This window comes from Crocuta crocuta, unplaced genomic scaffold, assembly GCF_008692635.1.
Source record: "Crocuta crocuta isolate KB4526 unplaced genomic scaffold, BGI_CrCroc_1.0 scaffold5, whole genome shotgun sequence".
Classification (NCBI taxonomy): Eukaryota; Metazoa; Chordata; class Mammalia; order Carnivora; family Hyaenidae; genus Crocuta; species Crocuta crocuta.
In genome coordinates, this window is record NW_027530500.1 from 1,682,598 (window position 1) to 1,707,591 (window position 24,994).

Here is a 24,994-nt window from a genome sequence, read left to right on the forward strand (position 1 = left end):
TTACCTGAATAGGAAGGCTCAATATTGTCAAGATGTCAGTTCTTACCAACTTGATCTATACATTAAGCACAATCCTCATCAAAATCCTAGCAAGTCATTTTATGGATATTGGCAAGCGGATTCTAAAATGTATATGGAGGGGCAAAAAACTCAGAATAGCCTACCCAATACTGAAAGAAAAAAACAAAATTGGAGGTCATCTCTATTTGGCTTTAATAATTACTATAAAGCTATAAACTGTGTGGTATTAGTGAACAGACAATGGAAGAGAGTAGAGTCCAGAAATAGATCCATACAAGTATAGTCTACTTATTGCTGACAAAGGAGCAGAGAGAGTTCGATGGATAAAGGATAATCTTTTTCAGTAAATTGTTCTAGAACAACTGGACATCCATATGTAAAAAAAGAGAAATAGGGGCACCTGGGTGGCTCAGTCGCTTAAGCGTCCAACTTCAGCTCAGGTCATGATCTCACGGTTCGTGGGTTTGAGTCCCGCATCGGGCTCTGTGCTGACAGCTCAGAGCCTGGAGCCTGCTTCGGATTCTGTATCTCCCTCTCTTTCTGACCCTCCCCTGCTCATGCTGTCTCTATTTCTCTCTCAAAAATAAATAAAACATTAAAAAAATAAAAAGAAATGAATCTAAACATAGGCCATACATCTTTTATAAAAATTAATTCAAAATGAATTAAGACCAAAATGAAAAACTCAAAACTATAAGACTTTTAGAAGATCATTTAGGAGAAAATCTAGGTGAACTTAGGTTTGGGATGAATTTTCATATACAATGCCAAAAGCATACTCCATGAAAAAAATAACCAATAACTCAGACTTCATTAAAATTAAAGACTGCCAACAAAATGAAAAGGCAGGGCACAGACTAGGAGAAAATCTTTGGAAAATGCACATTCAATAAAAGGTATCATTTCTTTGAGTTTATATATATGTACATATANTATATAATATATATAATATAATATACATAAACTCAACAATGAGAAAATAAATAATCCAAGTTTTAAAATGGGCAAAAGATCTGAACAGACACCTCATCAAAGAAGATATACAGATGGCAAATAAGCATTTTTTTCTTAAATAGTTTATTGTCAAGTTGGTTTCCATATAACACCCAGTGCTCATCCCAACAAGTGCCCTCCTCCATGCCCATCACCCCCCCTTCCCCCTACCCCTATCAGCCCTCAGTTTGTTCTCAGCATTCAAGAGGCAAATAAGCATTTGAAAGATGCACAACAATGTATGTGAATAGGGAATTGCAACCAAAATAATCCCGAGATACCTCTATACACTTATTAGAATGGCAAAAATCTAAAACACTGACAACCCCAATTGCTGATGAGGATGTGCAATCACAGGAATTCTCATTTATTGTTGGTGGGAATGTAAACTGGTATAGCCAGTTTGTAAGACAGTTCAGCGGTTTCTTATAAACTAAACATAATCTTACCATATAATCCAGCAATCATGTTCCTTGGCATTTTCCCCAACGTTAATTTATATTCACACAGAAGCCTGCACACAGATGTTTTTAGCAACTTTATTTATAATTACCAAAACTTCAAAGCAACCAAGAAGTCCTTCAGTAGGTGAATAGATAAACCATGGGACATCCAGACAGTTGAATATTCTTCATTAATAAAAAGAAAAGAAATGAGCTATCAAGAAATGCATATTGCTTAGTGAAAGAAGCCAATTTGAAAAGGTTGCATACTGTATAATTCCAAGTGTATGACCTTTTGGGAGAGGCAAAAATATGGAGACGGTAAACACATTAGTGGTTGCTAAGGCTGAGAGGAAAGGAGGGAGGAATGAGTTGCTGAACCACAGGGGAATTTTAGGGCAGTGAAACTATTTTCTAGGATACTGTAATGTTGAATATATGTCATTATACATTTGTCAAGACCCATACGATGTACAACACAAAGACTGAGCTATAAACTATGGACTTTAGTTAATAATACTGTATTAATACTGACTCATCAGTTGCAACAAATGTGCTGGAGTAATGCAAGATGTTAATAAGAAGGGAAATTGAAGGAGGGGGGAGGAATATATGGGAACTCCCTGTATCTTCTATTCAATTTTTCTGTAAAATTGAATGCTTTAAAAAGTCTATTAATGTTTTTTATTTTTTTTAAGTTTTAAGTTTTATTTTTTAAGTTTTTGCTTTAATTCCTGTTAACACACAATGTTATATGAGTTTCAGGTATACAATATAGTGATTCAATAATTCCATACATCACCTGGTTCTCATTACACGTGCCCTTCTTAATCCTCATCACCTGTTCACCCATCCCCCCACCCACTTCCCCTCTGGTAACCATTGGTTTGTTCCCTATAGTTAACAGTCTGTTTCTTGGGTTGCCTCTCTTTTTTTTGTTCCCTTTGCTCATTTGTTTTGTTTCTTGAATTCTACAGCTGAGTGAAATCATATGGTATTTGTCTTTCTCTGACTTATTTCACCTAGGATAATACTCTCTATACAAATTTTATAATTATTTGCTTTAGTTCTGTGAATAATACTTTCTGTATTGATAGAGATTGCATTGTTCTGTAGATTGCTTTGGATATGGACAATGTATGGACATTTTAACTATCTTAATTCTTCCAATCCATGATCACGGCATACCTTTCTTTTTGTTCTGGTCATCTTCAGTTTCTTTCATCAATGTCTTATAGTTTTCAGAGTATAAGTGTTTCACCTCCTTGGTTTAATTTCCTCTTAGGTGGGTTTTTTTGGGGGTGGGGTGTAATTTTAAATGGGATTGTTTGCTTCATTTCTCTATCTGCTACCTCATTATTAGTGTATGGAAATGGAACAGATTTCTGTACATTAATTTTGTATCCTACAACTTTACTGAATTCACTGATCAGTTCTAATAGATTTTTGGTGAAGTCTTTAGGGCTTTCTATATATAGTGTCAGTCATCTGCAAATAGTAACAGTTTTACTTCCTCTTTACCAATGTGGGTGCCTTTTATTATTTATTATTTTTTGGTCTGATTGCTGCAGCCAAGACTTCTAGTATTATGTTGAATAAAAGTGTTGAGTGTGGACATCCTTGTCTTATTCCTGATCTTAGAGGAAAAGATTTTAGTTATTCACCATTATTATATGTTGTTAAGAGTTTTTCATATATGGCCGTTATTTTTACTTTTTTAATGTTTTTATTTTTTATTATCTTTTTAAAGTTGGTTTGGTTTTTTTTGAGACAGAAAGAGAGAGCATGCACAGGAGGGGCAGAGAAAGAGGGAGAGAGAGACAGAATCCCAAACACTGAAAACACAGAGCCTTATGTCGGGCTCGAACTCACAAACCATGAGATCATGACCTGAGCCGAAATCAAGAGTCAGATGCTTGACCATCTAAGCCACCGAGATACCCCTAGGTGGCCATTATTATACTGAGAGGTTTTTTTTTTTTTATCATGAATGTATATTATACTTTGTCAAATGTTTCTTTTGAATTTATTGAGATGATCATATGGTTTTTTTCCCCTTTCTCTTAATTTTTTTCAATGTTTTATCCATTTATTTTAGAGGGACAGAGGAGCAGAGAGAGAGAGAGAGAGAAAATCTGAAATAGTCTACAGGCTCTGAGCTTGTCAGCACAGACAGCTTGCACCCATGAACTGCAAGATCATGACCTGTGCCAAAGTCGGGTGCTTAACCGACTGAGCCACTCAGGTGTCCCTCCCCTTTGTCTTATTAATGTGATGTATCACATTGATTGATCTGTGAATACTGAACCACTCTTGCAACCTGGAATAAATCCCATTTGTTTGTGGTGACTTTTTAAATGTATTGTTGAGTTTGGTTTGCTAATATTTTGTTGAAGATGTCTGCATCTATGTTAATCAGAGATGTTGGCCTGTGGTTTTCCTTTTTTGTAGTGTCTTTGTCTGGTTTTCATATTAAGGTAAGACTGGTCTCAGAATGAATTCGGAAGATTTGCTTCCTCTGCTATTTTTTGGAATAGTTTGCAAAGAATAGATATAAACTCTTCTTTAAAAGTTGGTAGAATTCATCAGTAAAGCCCTCTAGTCCTTGACTTTTGTTTTTTGGGAGGTTTTTATTATTATTACTGATTCAATTTCATTACAAGTAATTGGTCTGTTCAAATTTTCTATCTCTTCCTGATTCAGTTTTGGAAGATGGTATGTTTCTAGGAAGGTATCCATTTCTTCTAGGTTGTCCAATTTGTTGGCATATAATTTTTCGTAAATATTCTCTTATAATCTTTTGTGTTTCTGTGGTGTCTGTTATTTTTCCTCTTTTATTTCTGATTTTATTTGAGTTCTCTCTTCTCGATGAATCTAGCTAAAAGTTGATTAATTCTGTTTACATTTTCAAAACACCAGGTCTTGGTTTTTCATTGGTCTTTTCTACTGTGTTTTTAGTCTTTATTTCATTATTTCTGGTCTAATATTTACTGTTCTCTTCTTTCTACTAGCTTTGGGCTTTGTTTATTCTTCTTTTTCTAGCTACTTTAGGTGTAAGATTAGGTTGTTTATTTGAGATTTTTCTTGTCTCTTGAGGGAGACCTGTATTGCTTCTCTCTTAGAACTACTTTTATTGTGTCCCAAAGATACTGGACTGTTGTGTTTTCATTTTCATTTGTCTCCATGTATCTGTTGGTTTACTCTTTGATTTCTTAGTTGATACATTAATCATTTAGTAGCATGTTGTTTAGCCTCTATGTTTTTTTAATTCTTCCTAGATTATTTTTGGTATTTGATTTCTAATTTCATACTGTTGTTGTTGGAAAAGATACTTGATATGATTTCAGTTTTATTAAATTTATGGAGACTTTTTTTTTTAAATGTTTTATTTATTTCTAGGAGAGAGAGACAGCGTGAGCAGGGGAGGGTCAGAGAGAGAGGGAGTCATAGACTCTGAAACAGGCTCCAGGCTCTGAGCTGGCAGTCAGCACAGAGCCCGACGCGGGGCTCGAACCCACGAACCGCGAGATCATGACCTAAGCGAAAGTCGGACGCTTAACCGACTAAGCCACCCAGGTGCCCCTATGGAGACTTGTTTTGTGGGTTAATGTGGTCAATCCTGGGGAATGCTCTATGTGTACTTGAAAAGAATGTGTACTCGATTTGTTTTGGGTGGAATGTCCTGTATCTGTCAGGTTTATTTGGTGCAATATGCTATTCAAAACCACTGTTTCTTTGTTGATTTTCTGTCTGGATGATCTATCCATTGATACAAGTGGGGTGTTAAAGTCCCTTAGTGTTATTGTATTACTGTCATTTTCTTCCTTTATGTCTGTTAATATTTGCTTTGTGTATTTAGGTGCTCTTATAGATAGATAAGACTGGATAGATATTTACAGTTGTTATTTTCTTGGTGGATTGGCCCCTTTATCATTATGTATTGTCCTTTTTTATCTCTTGCTACAGTCTCTATTTTAAAGTCTGTCTTGTCCAACGTAAATATTGCTACCCCAGTTTTTTTTTTTTTTTTTTTGCTTCATTCTGTATGGTATATATTTTTCTATTCTAGTCTGTATTGTCTAGGTCTGAAGTGAGTCTCTTGTAAGCAGCATATACATGGATCTTGTGTACTTTTTTAAATCTAGTTAGTCACCATATGTCTTTTGATTTGAGCGTTTAGTCCATTTACTTTTTTTTAAAGTTTATTTATTTATTTTGAGAGACAGCATGCATGTGAGTGAGAATGTTCCGGGGGGGGAGAGGGGAGAGAATGCCTAGCAGACTCCACACTCAGCATGGAGCCTGACTCAGGGCTCAAACCCATGAACCTTGAGATCATTACCTGAGCTGAGGTCAAGAGCTGGATGCTTAACCAACTGAGCCACCCAGGTGTCCCTAGTCCATTTACATTTAAAGTATTTATTGCCATTTTAAAAATTGTTTTTCTGGCTGTTTGTAGCTCTTCTCTGTTTCTTCTTCTCTTGCTCTCTTCTCTTGTGGCTAGATGGCTTTCTTTAGTGTTATTGCTTAGATTCATCTCTCTTTATTTTTTGTGTATCTATTGTAGGTTTTTTTTTTTTTAAATTTTTATTTCTAGGATAGAGAGAGAGAGACAGCGTGAGCAGGGGAGGGTCAGAGAGAGAGGGAGTCACAGACTGAAACAGGCTCCAGGCTCTGAGCTGGCAGTCAGCACAGAGCCCGACGCGGGGCTCGAACCCACGAACCGCGAGATCATGACCCAAGCGAAAGTCGGACGCTTAACCGACTAAGCCACCCAGGCGCCCCTATTGTAGGTTTTTTATTTGTGGTTACCATTGGTCTCATATACAACACTTTATGTGTGTTACAGTCTATATTAAGTTGATGGTCCCTTAAGTTCAAGGACACTTTAAAATCACTAAATTTTTACTTCCCCCTCCACATTTTATGTGTATGTTGTCATGCTTTACATCTTTTTATTTTGTGTATCCCATGACTAATTTTTATAGATATAATTGTTCTTACTACTTTTGTGTTTTAACCTCCACACTGGCTTTTATAAGTGATTAACCTACCACCTTTATTGTATGTTTGCTTTTACCTGTGAAATTTTTTTCCTTGTATAATGCTCTTACTTCTAGTGTAATGGCCTTTTCCCCTCACTTAAAGAATTCCCTTTGGGGCGCCTGGGTGGCTTAGTTGGTTAAGCATCCGACTTTCGCTTAGGTCATGATCTTGCGGTTTTTGGGTTCGAGCCCCGTGTCGGGCTCTGTGCTGACTGCCAGCTCAGAGCCTGGAGCCTGTTTCAATCTGTGACTCCCGCTCTCTCTGACCCTCCCCTGCTCACGCTGTCTCTCTCTCTCTCTCCTAGAAAAAAAATAAAACATTTAAAAAAAAAAAAGAATTCCCTTTAACATTTCTTATGAGACTGGTTTAGTGGTGATTACTCCTTTAACTTTCGTTTGTCAGGGAAGCTATCTCTCCTTCTATTCTGAATGATAACCTTACTAGATACAGTATTCTTGGTTGTAATTTTTTTCCCTTTCAGCACTTTGAATGTATCATGCCACTCCTTCTAGCCTGCAGTTTCTGCTGAAAAACCAGCTGTTACCAGCTTAGTTCTTGATTCAACCAGAAAGGGGGAAATATATGTATAATCTTTGGTTGCTCTAATTCCTTTTTAAATGAGTTTCTGCATTCTATACAAATTATAAGGCAAGCAAAGAGGCAAAAAAATTTTTTTAACCAATAATCAAGAAGAAAAGAGCCAATATATGTACACCCACAGATAGACCCACAATGTGTTAAAGAAGACAGAGAAAACAGTGGGCCAAAAGGGTGAAAAGCTGGAGATTTTCTCAGAGAAATGGAAGATGCAAAGACAAAATCATGTGGACATTCTGGAACTGGAACTTTGATATCTGAAATTAATAGCTCATTCACAGCTTTCACAGAGATCAGACACAAGAGAAGACAGATTAGTGAACTTGAAGACAGATGGATAGAAACTCCTCAAATCAACATAGAGGAGAGAAAGAAAGAAATGTGGGGAGATGAGATGGCAGATTGACGACTCGTATGAAGTCCTCTGCACCATGTGATTGTTTAAACAGATGCATGATTTTTTTTTAACCAGGAGAGAATGGGCAATGTTCTTCTGCCTGATGAGAGGTTCTGTGGGACCATTAGCACCTGCACTCTGACCCTTGTGCTCACTGCACATGGGGTGGGGGAGGGGTGCAGGGGAAAGCACATGGGCTAGAAGCCAGGGGACGAGGTCTTCGGGCCTAGCTCTCCCACCAACTTGCTGTGTGATCTGAGTTTGCTTGCCTTCCAAATGAAGGACACTGGTGAGTACTGTGGACCAATGGGCTGATGTAACTAGCCCGCAAACAGTATGGATTCTCTGGAGCCAAGTTAGGCTTGTTGCTATCCAGTTCCTGCAATCCAGCTTTGGCGTGTGCACCTTGTCTTGACAGAGCTGCCATGCCTCCATCCTATGTGGCATTTCATCACAGAACCAGGACTCTGTGGGGACCACACCACAGTGATGCATCAGCCTTTAGAATGCTACATTCCCATAGCCAGCCCCATTCAGCTCCAGCCCCTGCCTGAACCTGGGAACACCCTCACCTGTCCCCTCACCCTGCTAATTCGTTGCTCTGCTGAGGTCTCTCTAGGCCTGACATTAAGTAAGAATCCTTGCCTGGAGCCCAACAAACGTGGGGGCAGATCCTCATTCTATGCATACTCACCATGTGCATTTGGGAAGTAGTTTAATCTCTCTGAGCCTCAGTTTTCCTCATCTGGGTAAAGTGGGAGAGTGACAGCATACATCTTTTAAGATTGCCTAGCTCCAGCAGGTGCAGGGGTCCCTGAAGGATGGACGGTGTCGGCAAGAGAGGGATGAGAGAGCCAGGAGATTCTTTCTGGTCACCAGCCAGGCATCTCGGCACTGTCTGAGACTCAACTTTATTTTATAATTAAGTGTTTGGGGGAGGGCACAAAAGAGGCATTCTGATCATAAATTTTTTGATCAGTAGAAACTTTCCAGAACATTGATATGCATAGGTGTATGGGGAACAGCCCAGAAGTGGCATTCTGATGATAAATTCTTTGATCAGTAAAAATTCTCCAGAACACTGATATGCATAACCTTATTATTATGATTTCAGTAAGGGTACTCATATGAGGAAGGAAGGTATATTTAGCATTCAAATACAAACAGGATGTTTTTAGCATAGCAAAGGCAAAAGTTAGTTCTTTGTGAGCAGGGTCAATAGCCTGTTTATTGCTTAATGGGAAGTATTAAGAAAAACAGGTTTTTCAGGAAATGCAATGTTTGTTCCCATAACCATAGAGGAAAGCATCTAAACATTAGCCACAGAGCTTATAGTTCCTATAACATCATGCATGCTCTGGAATACATCAGTCTATACCAAAGTTATTATTTTATTAATGTAAAACCAAAAGCAATAGCTGACCTTTTTGTGTCATTGATTACTCAGTCCTGTTCACTATTTCCAGGCTACTAAGCATCAACTTTTTTCCGAGCTACAACAATTTCCTTCACAAGGTGCAGTCATCATACCAGGGTCAGAATAACACTCCCAGATATATCAACAAGGTGACTTGGGGGTCAGTGCTCAAGCAGAGACAATTGAGTGGGGGTGGATATGGTCTTCATCTGACAGCAAGAGTCTTGCAAACTTGCCTTAACCTCACAAGGAGTTTCTCAACTAGTGAGTTCAGAAATGGCTCCCAACAGAGGATTAAATCAAATAGTGCATATAAACGGTCTAGAAAAATCCCTGGTCCTTAGCACAGGTCCAGGTAAACAGAGTCTGATTTAAGAACTCCTGAGAACTAGAAAGATTATGGTGTGTTCCTTCTCCCCACATACATAATTTAAAGTAAAAATAATGCTAAACCACAAAATAAGTGCAATAAAGTCCATCAAAATTCTGACTTTCCCATGATGACTATATTCTTTTTTTAAAGATTTGTATTTTTACAAAAAAATTTGTATTTTTATGTAATCTCCATACCTAACATGGAGCTCAAACTTATAACCCTGAGATCAAGACTCCCATGCTCTACCAACTGAGCCAGCCAGACACCTCCATGATGACTACCTTCAATGCCTTTTTTTCTTTCTCAACAGATTCTTTTAAAACTCACTTCAACTGTTTCAGTGACCTAAGTGTCTGCTTGTTTGGCCCCTGAGACAGAACAGCAACCCATGGACGGGAACAGCTGAGGAACCACCTACCTTGGGAAAACATCCTGAGCAGAGAGGACAGGCGCTACTCCCTGCCTGCGCTGCCGTGTCCAGTCCTAGCTGAGCCCCCTAGAGCTCCCAGCAGGGCTGCAGCCGGGGCCAGGCCTAGCAGCACCTGCTCCAGGAGATCCTGCCAAGGGACAAGGCTGAAGTTGGCTAATGAGTGACCTATGCAAATATTGACAGAGCCTAGGTCCTGCCATTGCCCAACTGTACCTGACTCCTCTCCCTCACCTGCGACCTGGCTCCTTGTCACAGAGGACAGAACAAGACTTTGAAGCCTACCACTTCCACTAGGGACAGCTTAGGGAGTCCCTCTGAGTCTCTTTCCTTCTCATCGATATGCAGACAGTCAGCAGCTCTGTCCGCTCGTTGCTGTGAGACAACCACCACCATGGGCAGCTGAGTGAGGGTGATCAGTACGACCACTCTTCCCCCTGCTCTCAGCCTGCAGCCTCCCCTGACACACGTGGGGCTGGTCAGCCATCCCTTCCCTAGACTGTGTCTCCCTGCATAGCCTCTCCTGGCGTCCCCCGGGTCTTGGCCCAGCTATTCCTGGACCAGTGCCCACCAGCTCACCAGCCCCACNTGGCCTCAGTTTAGTTAGCAGTTTCCCATCGTCCATCCACCCGTGTTCTGCCCCCAATGTAACGTAAGCTGGGTGGATGCTCTTGAGGAGGCAGAAACCCCACCCCCTCACCCCAGTGACCCCAGCGCCAGGAGTCTGTGCTCACAGTTGGCTTCCACTCGAGAACTGAACTCTTTCACGTTCACAGATGACTCTAGCCTGTACAGATCTCTCCCATCTCTGAGGACGTGTTAGTTACTGTGACCCTCAGCCCTGGACTTTGCGTGAAGGAGTAAGGAAAGGGGAGGGAGGAGCTCACTGAAGGATTTACTTCCAGGCTGCAGGCACTGAGGGTTTTCATTTTATTTGATCCTCACAACTAGGGATGTAGTGGATATGAACCTCAGTTCTTAGACCAGGAAATGAAAGTTCAGGGTCAGGAAGCAAGCCTTAGGCACCAACTGGGAGCTATCCATGGCACTAAATATAAAATGAGCTAGACAGCTGTTGCTCTGTTTTGTTCATTTTGTAGAACAAAGTTGTTTAAGATGGGAACTGCCTGTTCTTTAAAAGATTGGTAGAACTCACACAAACAACATGCAGCTGAGGCTTTGGAAGGGGACCAGGGATGGCTTTCAGCACCTCAGTTTTCTGCTGTGTTTTCAGGAGGGTATTTCTTTTCTTTTCTTTCTTCTTCTTTTTTTTTTTTTTTTTAATTTTTATTGAAAGAGAAAATGGAGGTGGGGCCAGCGGGGGGTGGTGGGGGCGGTGAGGGAGTGGTCAGAGAGAGAGGGAGACAGAATCCCAAGCAGGCCCCAGGCTCTGAGCCATCAGCACAGAGCCCGACACGGGGCTTGACCCCACAAACCCTGAGATCATGACCTGAGCCAAAGTTGGACACTGAGCTACCCAGGCACCCCAGGAATATATCCATTTCATTTATTTTTCAAATTTATTAGCTTATAGCAAAACAGTTCTTAATTCCCTCTCCTTTCTGTTTTATTTTGTGATTTTATTTTTTTATTGAGATATAATTGACATTTAACATTGGTTTCAGGTCTTATATTTGACTTTAATACATTGTACATTAATATTTGTGTGTAGTGTACGATAGTGGTCCAGTTTCATTCTTGTATTTATGGCCCTCCAATTTTCTCAATACTATTTATCGAAGAGATTGTCCTTTCTCCACTGCATATTCTAGTCTCCTTGTAAATTAACTGATCGTGTATGCATGGTTTTATTTCTGAGCTCTCTATTCTGTTCCATTGACATTTTTTTTATGCCAAATACGTAGTGTTTTGATTATATAGCTTTGTAATGTAGTTTGAAATCAGAAAGTATGATGTCTCCAGCTTTGTTCTTCTTCCTCAAGATTGCTTTGGCAATTCGAGGTCTCCTGTGGTCCCATACAGGATTTAGATTTTTTTTTCTATTTCTGTGAAAAATGCCATTAGAATTTGATAAGAATTGCATTGAACCTGAAGATTTCCTTGGGTAATATGCCATTTTAGCAATATTAATTCTTTAAATCAATTCATTTAAATAGTTAAAGAGCCTTCCATTTTTTTTCATCTTTTTCCCTTTTTTCATCAATGTCTTATCATTTCAGGTCTTTCAGCTCCTGGGGCGCCTGGGTGGCTTAGTTGGTTAAGATCTTTTGGCTCCTTGGTTATATTTATTCCTGAGAAATATTCTTTTGGGTGTAATTGTAAATGGGGTTGTTTTCTTAATTTGTCTTTCTGGTAGTTCACTGTAGTATACAGAAATGCAACAGAGTTTTGTATATTGATTTTGTATTGTGCAAATTTACTAATTTGTTGATTAGTTCTAAGATTTTTTGGTGGAGTCTTCAGCATTTTCTATATATATCATGTCACCTGCAAATAGTGGCAGTTTTATTTCTTCCTTTCCAAAATTGGATGACTTTTATTTCTTTTTGTTACTTCATTCTGTGGCTAGGACTTCCAGTATTACATTGAATAAAAGTGGACAGAGTGGATATCTGTGTCCTTTTCCTGATCTTAGAGGAAAAGCTCTCAGCTTTTTATCACTGAGTGTGATGTTAGCTGTGGGCTTGTCATATGTTTTTTATTACGTTGAGATACATTCCTTCCATACCCACTTTGATGAGAATTTTTATTATAAAAGGATGTTGAGTTTTGTCAAATGTTCTTTTTTCCGCATCTATTGAGATGATCATATGATTTTGATCCTTCATTTTGTTAATGTGATGTATCACATTGATTGATTTGCAGAAGTTGAACCTTCCTTACATCCTTGGCATAAATCCTACTTGATTATTGTATGTGATCCTTTTAAAGTATTGTTGAATTTGGTCTGCTTATATTTTCTTGAAGATTTTTGCATCTATGTTCATCAGGGACACTGGCCTATAATTTTCTTGTTTTATGTTGTCCTTGTCTGGTTTTAGTATCAGGATAATGCTGGCCTCATAAAATGAGTTTGGAAGTATTTTTTCCTCTTCTAGTTTTTGGAAGTTTGAGAAGGATTGGTATTGATTCTTCCTTGAATGTTTGGTAGAATTCACTGGTGAAGCAATCTGGTCCTAAACCTCGTTGAGATTTTTCTTTCTCCTTCTCTTTCTCTTTTTCTTTTTCTTTTAAGTAGGCTCCCTGCCCAGTATGGAGCCCAATGCAAGGCTTGAACTCATAACCCAGAGATTAAGACCTCAGCTGAGATCAAGAGTCAGACACTTAACTGACTGAGCCACCCAGGCTGAGGGAGGTTTTTGAGTACTGACTCAATCTTCTTTTTTTTTTTTAATGTTTATTTTATTTTTTGAGAGAGAGAGAGAGAGAGAGAGAGCATGAGTGAGGGAGGGGTAGAGAGAGAAGGAGACACAGAATCTGAAACAGGCTCCAGGCTCTGAGCTGTCAGCACAGAGCCTGACGTGGGGCTTTAACTCACGAACCATAAGATCATGACCTGAACTGAAGTTGGATGCTTAACTAACTGAGCTACCCAGGTGCCCCCTCCTTTTTAAAATTTTTTTAAATGTTTGTTTTTTTTTGAGAGTGAAGGAGACAGAGTGCAAGTGGGGGAGGGGCAGAGAGAGAGGGAGACACAGAATCCAAAGCACATTCCAGGCTCTGAGCTGTCAGCACAGTGCCCTGTGTAGGGCTGGAAACCATGAACTGCAAGATCATGACCTGAGCCACCCAGATGCCCCCCCCCCTTTTTGTAATGGTTGTTTATTTTAGAGAGAGAAAGCATGAGCAGCGTAGGGGCAGAGAGAGAGGGGAATAGAGGATCTGCAACAGGCTCCATGCTGACAGCAGTGAGCCTGATGCAGGGCTCAAACTCATGAACCGTGAGGTCATGACCTGAGCCAAAGTCAGACACTCAACCAACTAGCCATCCAGGTGACCCTTGACTCAATCTTCTTATGGGTAATTGGTCTGTTCAGACTTTCTGAGACTCCTAGGGTGGCTCAGTCAGTTGAGTATCTGACTTCTGCTCAGGTCATGATTTTGCACATCAGGCTTGCTGCTGTCGGTGCAGAGCCTGCTTCAGATCCTCTGTGCCTCTCCTACCTCTCTGACCCTCCCCCACTTGTGCTCTCTGCCTATTTCTCTCAAAATAAATAAATAAGTTTTTAAAAATTGGTCTGTTCAGAGTTTCTATTTCTTCAGGATTCAGTTTGTAAGTTGTGTTTCTAGGAATTTATCCATTTCTTCTAAAGTGTCCAATATGCTGGCATCTAATTGTTCACAGTAGTCTCTTATCCTTTGTATTTCTGTGGTATCCATTGTAATGTCTTCTCTTTCATTTCTGTTTGTATTTATTTGAGTCTTCTCTTTTTATTTGGCAGTCTAGCTAAGTATTTGTCGTGTTTATCTTTTCAAAGAAATAGTTCTTACTTTCATTTATCCTTTCAATGGTCTTTTTACTCTCTTTCATTATTTCCCCTCTGATCTTTGTTATTTCCTTCCTTCTGCTAGCTTTGGGCTTTGTTCTTTTTTTAGTTTTTAAGGTGTAAAGTTAGGTTGGTTGAGGTTTTTCTTGCCTTTTGAGTTAGGCATTTATCACTATGATCTTCCCTCTTAGAACTGCTCTTGCTGCATTCCATAAGTTTTGGTATGTTGTATTTCCATTTTCATTTGAGTCAAGGTATTTTTTTCTTTCTCTTTTGATTTCTTCTTTGACTCCTTGGTTGTTCAGTAGCACATTGTTTAATCTCCACAATTTTGTGAATTTTCCAGAGCTCTTCTTGTAATTGATTTCTAGTCTTATACCATTGTGGTGAAAAAAATGCTTGATATGATCTCAATCTTCTTAAATGTATTAAGATTTATTTTGAGTCCTAGCATATGATCTATCCTGGAGAATGTACCATGTGCACTTGAGAAGAATGTGTATTCTGTTGCTTTTGGATGTAATGTTCTACATATGTCTGTTAAATCCATCTGGTCTAACATTTCATTTAAGGCCAATGTTTTCTTATTGATATTCTATTTGGAGGATCTATCACATTGGTGAAAGTGGGGTATTAAAGTTTTCTACTAATATTGCACTGGTGTCTATTTATACCTTTAGTTCTATTAATTTTTGCTATATATATAATTGTATATATATTTTTTAATGTTTATTTATTTTTGAGAGAGAGAGAGAGAAAGAACATGAGTGGGGAAGGGAATGAGAGAGAAGGAGACACAGAATCTGAAGCAGGCTCCAGGTTCTGAGCTGTCAGCACACAGCTTGATGAGGGGCTCAATCTCACAAACAGTGAGATCATGACCTGAGCTGAAGTCAGATGCTTAACTGACTGAGCCACCCAGGCACCCCTTTATATATTTAGGTGCTCTGATGCTGGTGTACAAATATTTACAAATGTTATATCCTCTTGTTAAATTGACCCCTTTATTTTTATGGAATGGTGCTTTTTTTTTTTTTTGTCTCTTAATTCAGTCTTTGCCTTAAAGTCTATTTTGTCTGATAAAAACTACCCCAGCTTTCTTTTGGTTTCCATTTGTGTAAAAAATATTTTTCTATCTCTTCACTTTCATCTCTGTGTGTGTTCTTTAAGCTGAAATAAATTTCTTGTAAGCAGCATAGATATGGGTCTTGTTTTTTTGTTCATTCAAGTCACTTTATGTTTCTTTATTAGAAAATTTAGTTCATTTATATTTAATTAATGAAAGGTATGTACCTATTTTCATTTTGTTAATTGTTTTCTGGCCTGTTTGTAATTCCTTTGTTCCTTTCTTCTTTTGCTCTTTTCCTTTGTAACTTGATAATTTTCTGTAGTAGTATGCTTAGATTCTTTTCTCTACCTTTTGTGTATCTACTATAGATTTGGGTTTTGTGGTTATCATAAGGCTTACATAAAACAAGTTATATTTGCAACAACATATTTTAAGTTGATAACAACTTAAGGTTGAATCCATTCTAAAGCTCTACCTTTTTACTCACTCACCTACCACATTTTATGTTTTGGAGGGTTCACAATTCACATCTTTTTTGTTTTGTCTATCCATTAACTAATCATTGAAATTATATTTTTACTACTTTTGTCTTTTAACTTTTAGACTAGCTTGATAAGTGATTAGCCCAACACTTTTACAACATTATTCTAAATTTTACTATATATTTACCTTTACCAGTGAGATTTTTACCTTTATATGTTTTCCTGTTACTAACTAGTGCTCTTTTGTTCCAGCTTAAAGAAGTCCCTTTCACCTAAAAAGTGTCCCAATAAGACTAGCTTAATGGTGATGAATTTCTTTAGCTCTTGTATATGTGCAAAACTCTTTATCTGTCCTTCAATTGTGAAAGATAACTTTTCCAGATGGAGTATTCTTGGTTAGCAGTGGGTTTTTTTTTCTTCAAGTTTATTTATTTAGAGAGAGAGAGTACAGGTGGGGAAGGAGCAGAGGGTGGGGGGAGAGAATCCCAAGTAGGCTCTGCATTGTCAACACAGAGCCCAATGTGGGGCTCAAACCCACAAACCATGAGATCATGACCTCAGCCAAAGTCAGACGCTTAAGTGACTGAGCCACCCAGGAGCCCTTCTTGGTTGGCAGTTTTTAGCACTCAGCACTTTGAATATATTGTGCCACTCCCCTCTGGCCTGCAAAGTTTCTGATGAAAAATTTGCTTGTAGTTTTATAGGCATTCCCTTATACTCAACAAGTTGATTTTCTCTTACTGCTTTTAAGATTCTCTCTCTATTGTTAACTTTTGACACTTTAATTGTAATATATCTTGTTGTGGATCTCTTTGGATATGGCTTATTTTGAGGCTATAGGCTTCCTGGACGTGGATGTCTGTTTCCTTTCCCAGATTAGGAAACTTTTCAGCCATTATTTCTTCAAATATGTTTTCTGCTTCATTCTCTCTCTCTTCTCCTTCTGGGACCCCTATAAGGCAAATGCTGATCCACTTGATATTGTCCCATAGGTCCCTTAAACTATCTTGTTTTTTTTTTACTTTTTTCTTTTTCCTGTTCTGACTGGGTGAATTCCTTACCTTGTCTTTGATTTCACTGATTCTTTCTTCCGCATCCTCCAGTTTGTTGCTAAGCCCCTATAGTGTATTTTTCAGGAGGGTTATTGTATTCTGTAGCTCTATGACTTCTGTTTGCTACTTTTTAAACATTTCCATCTCTTTGTCGAAGTTCTCACTTGGTTCTTCCACTTTTGCCCCCAACTCCAGTGAGCATCTTTATGATCATTATTCTGAGCTCTTTATCAGATAAATCACTTATCTCCATTTCATTAATGTATTTTTCTGAGGTTTTATCTTGTTCTTTCATTTAGAACATATTCCTGTTTCTCTTTTCTTTTCTTTTTTTGAGTTTATTTATTTATTTATTTTGAGAGAGAGAGAAAGAGAATGAGCCAGGGAGGGCAGAGAGAGATGAGGGACAGCAGAGAGGTTGATGCAGGCTCGAACTCATAAACCGTGAGACTGTAACCTGAGCTGAAGTTGGATGCCTAACTGACAGAGCCACCCAGGCGCTCCTCCCCTCCTGTTTCTTCATTTTACTTCACTCTTTGTTGGTTTTTATGCATTAAATGTAACAGCTGCCTCTTCCAGCCTTGAAGGAGTGGCTTTGTGTGGGAGATGAACCTTATCATTTGGTCCTGCCCTAGATCTTAGTTGTCTCTCAAACTCTGTGATTATCTAAGCAGTCTACTTTATTTTTAGTGGCTCTCAGTAGTTGAGGGTATGCCAAGACTGTCAATGTCCCAAAGAGAAAGATTTCAGTCAGCACATAGATTCAGGTTGTTGAAAGCCAGACCCTCAGGTAGCAGCTTTTAATGTATGCAAATATATCTTTTCCAGGGGAAGACTAGGAGATGGACATTTCTATCTGCTTACTTTGTGCTGATCCCTGGGGTGATAGCTGGTTAAAAGCTTTTTCTTTTTTTGAAACTACTAACCTATTGAACCCATGAACACAAGCCGCACTGCCCACCAGAGCCAGGCTGTCAAGGGATATATCTTCTGGGTAGCAGACACAAAAGCCAGGACACCAGACTTGTACACAAGTTCCTTTCTCAAAGACATGTACAAACCAGGACTGGACAGAAAGAGAGCATAAAGATGGGACATGCTGTCTTCCTTTGTCTCTGCAAAGGATTGCATTCAGTCCCTAGATAGATGTTTAATTAGAAGTCTGCCCGTCAGGCTACAGCCATAGAAGTAAGCAATTAGGACTTTCACAGACACCAACAACTCAGAATGCGACAGAGGGAAAGCAAAAAGATGGTATCCATCAGCCTCCATCCCTAGAGAGCACTTCGGTAGTTTCCTAGATATGTGCCAAACCAGAAGCGTGCCCTTAAGGCTGAAGCTTCGACCTCTGTAAATGGGCCTCTTTCACAGAAAGACTGGGTATGTGTTTCAGGCTAATGTTTCTGTGCAGTGCCCTGGGGGAGCACACTAGCCAAGAACTCTCTGTAGGACCCATGAGCATAAGCCCCACTGGCCATCAGGGCCAGGTGATCTAGAGGTGTCTTCTGGGCAGCAACTGCAAAAATCAGGGTGCCAGATGAGGGCACAAGCTCCTTTCAGGGAGATAGTGGTGAGCTGGAGCAAGACAGAGGGAGAGTGCAAAGACGGTGCCCATTGGCCTCTGTCTTTGGGAAGTATTTCAGCAAGACCCTAGGCATGTGTTAAATTTGACATCTGCCCGTCAGGCCAGTGCTTTAGGATAAGCAAATAAGCCTCTTTCACAGGAAGTCTGGGCACTTTTCAGTCAACTGCCTTTGTGCTGGGCTCTGGGGTGGATGAATCTGTGCATGAGAACCCTTTAAGAACTGTTCCTCAGTTTGCAATAGCCTTGTGAGTCTTATGTACCCAAGACCATTGGTTTTCAATGCTAGATGTTTTGGGGGCTTATCTCTCAAGTGCAGGTCTTAAATGATGCCCAGTGTTGAGTTCAGACTCTTTATTCCTCACGGAGAAGCTCAGGGTTTTGAGTTCCCTCCCAATTGTGGGTTGCTGCACCACGGGTGGGGTTAATGGCAAAACTGTGTCTCAGCTTCTCCTACCCCCTTTGATGTGGATTTTTTTTTCCTATTTGGCTGATGCATAGGAGTCATTTAGCTAGTTTTTGGTTTGCTTTTTGTGTTTGTTTATTTTTCCCCCAGAGGAAATTGTTCTGTAGGTAGCTGTAGATTCAGGGCATACATGGAAAGGAATAAGTTCAATATCTTCCTCCTGCCGTCTTGAAATGGAACCCCTGGTCCTCTCTCTTCATTCTTATCTTTTTGATGTGCACTTTCCACTTTGACCCTTGCTGGAGGCATTCTTTTCAGTGCCACAGTTTTACTTTTGTTTCCCATCTCCTTTTCACCATTACACTGATTATTACACTGATTTCTGCCCCTTTATGTTTATATTTCCTTCCCTCTTGTTCCTTTGGGTTTGTGTTCCTTCTTTCAGCTCTGTCTACACAAGTAGAATTCTTGTGTCAGTTGCTGTATTTATTAGTTTGCTAAAGCTACTGTGACAAAGTACCACAGATCGGACTTGCCTAAGCACAGAAATGTACGGTCTCACAGTTCCAGACGCTAGAAGTCCAAGATCAAAGTGTCCGTGGGGTTGGTTCCTTCTGTTGGCTGTGAGGAGAATCTGTTCTGTGCTTCTCCCCTAGCTTCTTGGGGCTTGCTGGCAATCATTGGGGTTCCTAGGCTGGTATGCACATCACCCTGATGTCTGACTTTGTGTTCACCTGGCATTCTCCCTGTGTGATCATCTTGTTTTCCCTCTTGGTGTCAATATTCAAATTTCCCCCTTTTATAGGAAAATCACTCATATTAGGGGTCCACCCTACTCCTGTATTGCCTCACCTTAACTAACTACTTCTGCAATGACCCTACTTTCAGATAAGGTTACCCTCAGAGGTTCTGGGGAATTAAGATTTCAACATTTGAATTTCAGGAGCAGGGGCCCAATTCAACGTTTTGTTGATGGTTAATTGTATGTGTCAACCTGGCTGGACCATAGCGCTCAGATATTTACTTAACCATCATTCTGAATATTTCCTTTGAAGGGCACTCTTAGATGAAAATAACATTTAATTGGTAGATTGAGTAAAGCAGATTACCCTCCATAATGTGGGTGAGCCTCATTCAGTCAGTTAAAGGCCTGAATAAGACAAAGGCTGACCTCCCCCGTGCAAGAAGGAATTCTGCCAGCAGATGGTCTCTGGTCTGGATCTGCAGTTCTTTCCTGAGCCTCCAACCTGCCAGTCTGTCCCATCAGATTTTGGACCAGCCAGGCCTCCATAATCACACAAGTCAATTTGTTAAAATCTGTCTCTCTCCCTCTCTCTCTGTTAATTTTTGTTTCTTGATAAATATATTTAAAGATATAATTTCCCTCTATGCATTGCTTTAGCTGTGTCCCACAATTTGGTATCCAATCTTACTATTTCTTCATTTTTTAAATGATTACTTTTTACTAATATGTTTGAAAATGTACAAGATTTTAAAACATTTTTTGTTAATGTATATTTGCATTGCCTTTTGGCTAGAGGGTATGTTCTGGATCATACTGAGCCATTGGAATTTGGTCAGGTTTCCTCCTGGCCCAGTATATTTTTATAAGTGCTCCTCATATGCTAAAATAGACTCACTCAGGCTTATTAACTTTATTGCCCAGAGATTCTATATAGCCACTTATTTTTATCTGTTTAATGTACTGGTTCTGAGAGAGTTTTAAAAATCTCCAATACACTTGTTTATTTCTCCCTGCAGTTCTGTCAACTGTTAGCTTATATATTTTGAGGTTATATTGTTAGAGGCACATATGATGATACTTACATGATTGATTCTTCCATCAGTATTTAATGTCCATCATTGCTGTTTATGATATTTTCCCCTTGGTTTCCATTTTATTATAGAGTCACTATCTTTGCTTTCCTTTTTTGAAAATTATATGGAATTTCTATTATTATATATTTTCAATCTTCTAGTGTTTTTAAGTTGTGTGTAAATAATCTATGGTCAAATTCCTTTTTTCAATTCTGAGAGTTCTCTCTTTTACTTGATAAGTTTAACCTAATTACAGTTATCATTATTTTCATCTTATTCCATAGTTTTCACTTACTATAGTTTCTTCTTGTCTCATTTATAGTTTATGTCCATTTTGAGTTAGTTTTTGTATGAAGTGTGAACTTGAGATTGGGTTTCATTTTTTGGTCTCTGACACCCCACTGTGCCAGCTTCATGTGTTGAAAAGGCTCTTCTTCCTCCATTGAATTGCTTTTGCAGCTTTGTACAAAAATCAGACCACTGTAGTTGTGTGTTTAACTTATACCTAAGCACTTCCTTTTCTTTAGGGTGCTTGAAAGTGGTATTGTGCTTTTACTTTTTAAAAAAAGTTTTTTAATGTTTATTTATTATTGAGATAGAAACAGAGCATGAGTGGGGGAGGGGCAGAGAGAGAGAGAGGGAGACACAGAATCCGAAGCAGGCAACAGGCTCTGTCAGCACAGAGCCCAATGTGGGACTTGAACCCACGAACAGTGAGATCATGACCTAAGCCAAAGTCGGACACTCAACTGACTGAGCCTCCCGGGTGCCCCTATGTTTTTACTTTTGATATCACATACTCACTGTTGTTATAGAGGAATGCAATGGATTTATGTGTGCTGCTTATTTATTTTCATTCTCCTTCTTTGCTTTCTGTTGGACAGATCAAGTTTTCTTGCGTTGATTTAAAAGATGTATCTTTGTTCTTGTTTTGTTTGCCCATCCTGGAGGGCCTTGTAGGACCATCCTGGAGATTTTGGATATGTGTTTTCATAAGTCTCACTAGCTTCACTAGGAAGCAGGTCAGTAGATCTCCTTGTGCTGTCATTCCAGAACTCTCTCACCCTTGCTCTTTAACCAGCTCTACCAAAAACTTGCCTGGGGCAAGACGGCCAGCAGCGGTCACTCCCAATCTGTTACATACACTACAAGTGTCATGGATGCTGGCTTAGCAGTCTAATCACCAGGTGGCTCTGGCCCTGGGCCTGGCTTCCTCCCACTCCCCAGCCGTCCCATCTACCCCTTTGCCGCGCATCAGTCAGAAGATGGGTCCTGCAGGCCCCTGCTCAGACGCGCCTCTACTCTTGTGCTAGCGACAGAGATTACTCCCTGGGTCCTGGGGTCTCTCCGGCCTGTAATTAGCAGCTGTGGTTCTGACAAGCTGGGTATAATCACAAGTCAGGGTCTCCCTCACTATCAACTCATTTGTGCTGTCCTTTTTGAGGTGGCTAGTCTTCATTCTTATTGTGCCTATCCAAGCAAAAATGGCCTTTAAAGGTCATCTGATTCAGTGGCTTTCAACCCTAGTTACACTTTTAAATAACCTGTGGAGTTTTAAAAATATCAATGTGTGGGTTCCCCGCTCTAAGTCAGTTAAACCAGAATCTCTGAGGGGGTAACCAGACCTAGATGTTTGTTAAAATTCCCCAGGAGGCTTAAACATACAGCTAGAATTGAGAACTGTTTAATGCTATCACTTAATCCCTTTATTTTACCAATGCCCAGAGAAGAAAACAGCTTGGCCACAGCAGCACAGAGAGCTAGATTAATTGTATGATTTTAAGCTAATTGTTTCAGCTTCGTGTCACCTCTATCCCTTTTCATCAAGTACATCCACACTTATTTCTCTGTCTCATCCAGTTATGCCTGTAAGGCTGAGTCACGACAGAGCTTCTTACTTACTGCTATTTATGATTGTGTGTGAATTTTATTTTTTTTGAGAGACGGAGAAAGGAGGTGGGGGGGATATTAAGTGAGCTCCACACTTAGCACAGAGCCTGATACGGGGCTTGATACCATGACCCTGGGATCATTACTTGAGCTGAAATAAAAAATCAGACACTCAACCAACTGAGCCACCCAGGCTCCCCTGTGTCAAATTGTTCTTAAACAGCTTCCCCAACTACACTGTGAGCTCATTCTGAGCTAAACCAGCACCTTCTGAGTCTCTGGTTACTTCCCCCACCGGGCGGATAATGGCCTCCAGGCCCGGCAAGGGCTCAGCACAGCTGCCCTCCAGGAACTGTGGAGAATAGACAGTGGCACAGGGGGTTTGGGAGGCAGACCCAGATCTGAATCCTGATTCCACCATGTAACCCCTCCTAATCTTCCATTTTCCCCTATGCAATACGAGTTTAAAACCTCTACCTTCATTGTTGGGTTTACGGTACAGCTCTGGCTTCTAGACCTCTGTTTTGTGCCATTTCCTTCCAAGGTCCTGGGAGGGGCTCTCACAGTTCTGTGGTCACAGTTTTCATTCTTTTTCATAAAGAGAAAAAGGGGGCCCCCTGTGCCTCTGCCAAATGTTATTAGCCTCGGACCCCACCACATTTGGATCTGCTCTTCCCCACCCCGGGAGAGCAGAATACGACTGTGTTCATAAAGTGTGGGACATGCAGTAGACGTCCACAAATGTTACTTCCCTCCAAAACGACCCAGAAAAGGGATGCAAAGAGAGACAGAACTGTGGCTGATGTGCTTGTTACATGTCCCCTTTAATGTCTCAAATGTTCCCCTTCGGCAATGCAGCCCCCATTTCTCAAGCAGCCTCTGGGCTCCAGACGCAAGCCTGAGGGACGCTAAGGCACCCGGGCCTCCAGGGATGCCTCCTCAGCTCTAATGTGGCCGTGGATCCAGTCAAGGTAGCGGCTGACTTTGGTGTAAACGCCGTAGTTGTGGAGGCGCCCACAGCCCTCGCCCCAGCTCACCAGGCCCACCAGGAACCAGGTGCCGCGGAAGGACACAACCATAGGCCCCCCACTGTCGCCCTCGCAGGCGTCCTGCGAGTCCCCAAGGGTGCCCGCGCACAGCATATTCTCAGAGATCATGTTGTGCATGGCCTTGATGCACTCGTTTTGGGGGACCACGGGGATCTTGATGAAGTTGAGGACGAAGGTGCGGTTTCTCTTGATCTCGCTGCGGTAGCCCCAGCCGGTCACCACCGTCTCCTGGCCCACCCGGGTGAGCTCGCGCTCCGCGAGGCCGCTGTCCGGGAGGCAGATGGGCACGATGGTCTGGGAGAGCATGGCGGGCTGCGACAGGCGCAGCAGCGCAATGTCGTTGTCCGACGTGCCTTTGCTGTAGTTGGGATGGATGAAGACCTCCTTGATCTCCAGCTCCACCTCCCACTTCTCTCGGCGCCGCAGGTCATACTCCCCTGTGGGACAGGCGGGGCAGCACAAAGGTCACAGCTGGAGCTGAGGCGCACTGCACTGCACTGTCGGGGTGCCACAGCCAGGGGTAACGGCTGCGGTGTCATTCTTAAAGGGGCGGAATGCTGGTTGGACTTCAGGGCTCGCTCACAGATGGAGCAGTGAGTGACCAGGGAAGCCGGGGACACAGCGGAGCCACAGAGGGTGCGGGGGGCTACTGCGTGCAGAGACACGCCGCTCCTGCGGCACTGCCGGCCTGAGAGCGAGGCAGCGACAAGCTGCGGGGTGTGTGGGGGGGGGACAGAGGGCAAGAGCAGCGAGATCCAGAGAGAGAACCAGCAGGACACGGGTTCCGCTGGGGAAGAAAGATCTGGATCACACACCAGAGCAAGGCCGATGGCTCCTGGAGGGTGCAGTAGGCGCAGTGTGGGGAGCTGGAGATTCTGAGCCCAGCACCACTGGAGGCCACTGGCAATTGGTTGTGTTGCAGACAATTGTAGGGAATGTGAATCTGGTCATTCTCAATACACCTTTTCCTTCCGTTTTGCATAAACAGTGGAGAGCCCCCTGCAGAAACTGCTACAGAGTGGGGGGAAGGGGGGCGGGGACCACGCAGCTGCCTTGGTGTGGCTGATGCCAGTGTCTCCATTGCTCAGCTCCATCCTTATCGGTCTGCATGAAGCATGACCCTAGGGCCCGGCCTTGTGGGTGTCTGCACCTGACAGTGCTAGATGTCCACACAGCCTGCTCCATGTGAGTGGGAGTGAAGAGGCATGTGTGTGAGAGAGAGAGAGACACCCCTCACTTTGCAAACACATGTGTGTAAGCACCCGGATACCAGATCTGAAGAAAATCCCCACCTGCCCAATACCAGGTGTCACTGTGTCTCAAATCCCACCGCGGGGGTGGCTCTGTGCGGGGAGCACTGGGCCTCCTCTCCCCAGACACCTTCTGTGGAACTCAAGGAGCCTCTTATCCAGGCATCCCAAAGACCAGGACCCCCACACCTGGCCAGGCTGTCTGGTGCCTCCTCCCCCCCCCCCCCCCCC

At 41.3% G+C, this 24,994-nt stretch overlaps 1 protein-coding gene across 1 annotated transcript in view; it reads right to left on the reverse strand.

The window, feature by feature from the left end:
• Window positions 1-23,269: 23,269 nt before the first annotated feature.
• Window positions 23,270-24,994, reverse strand: part of PROC (protein C, inactivator of coagulation factors Va and VIIIa) — a 9,970-nt gene continuing 8,245 nt past the window's right edge. The window contains 1 exon segment of the mRNA XM_077766721.1: window positions 23,270-23,950. Coding sequence (XP_077622847.1) covers window positions 23,373-23,950 — 578 coding nt within the window. The 3' untranslated portion in view covers window positions 23,270-23,372.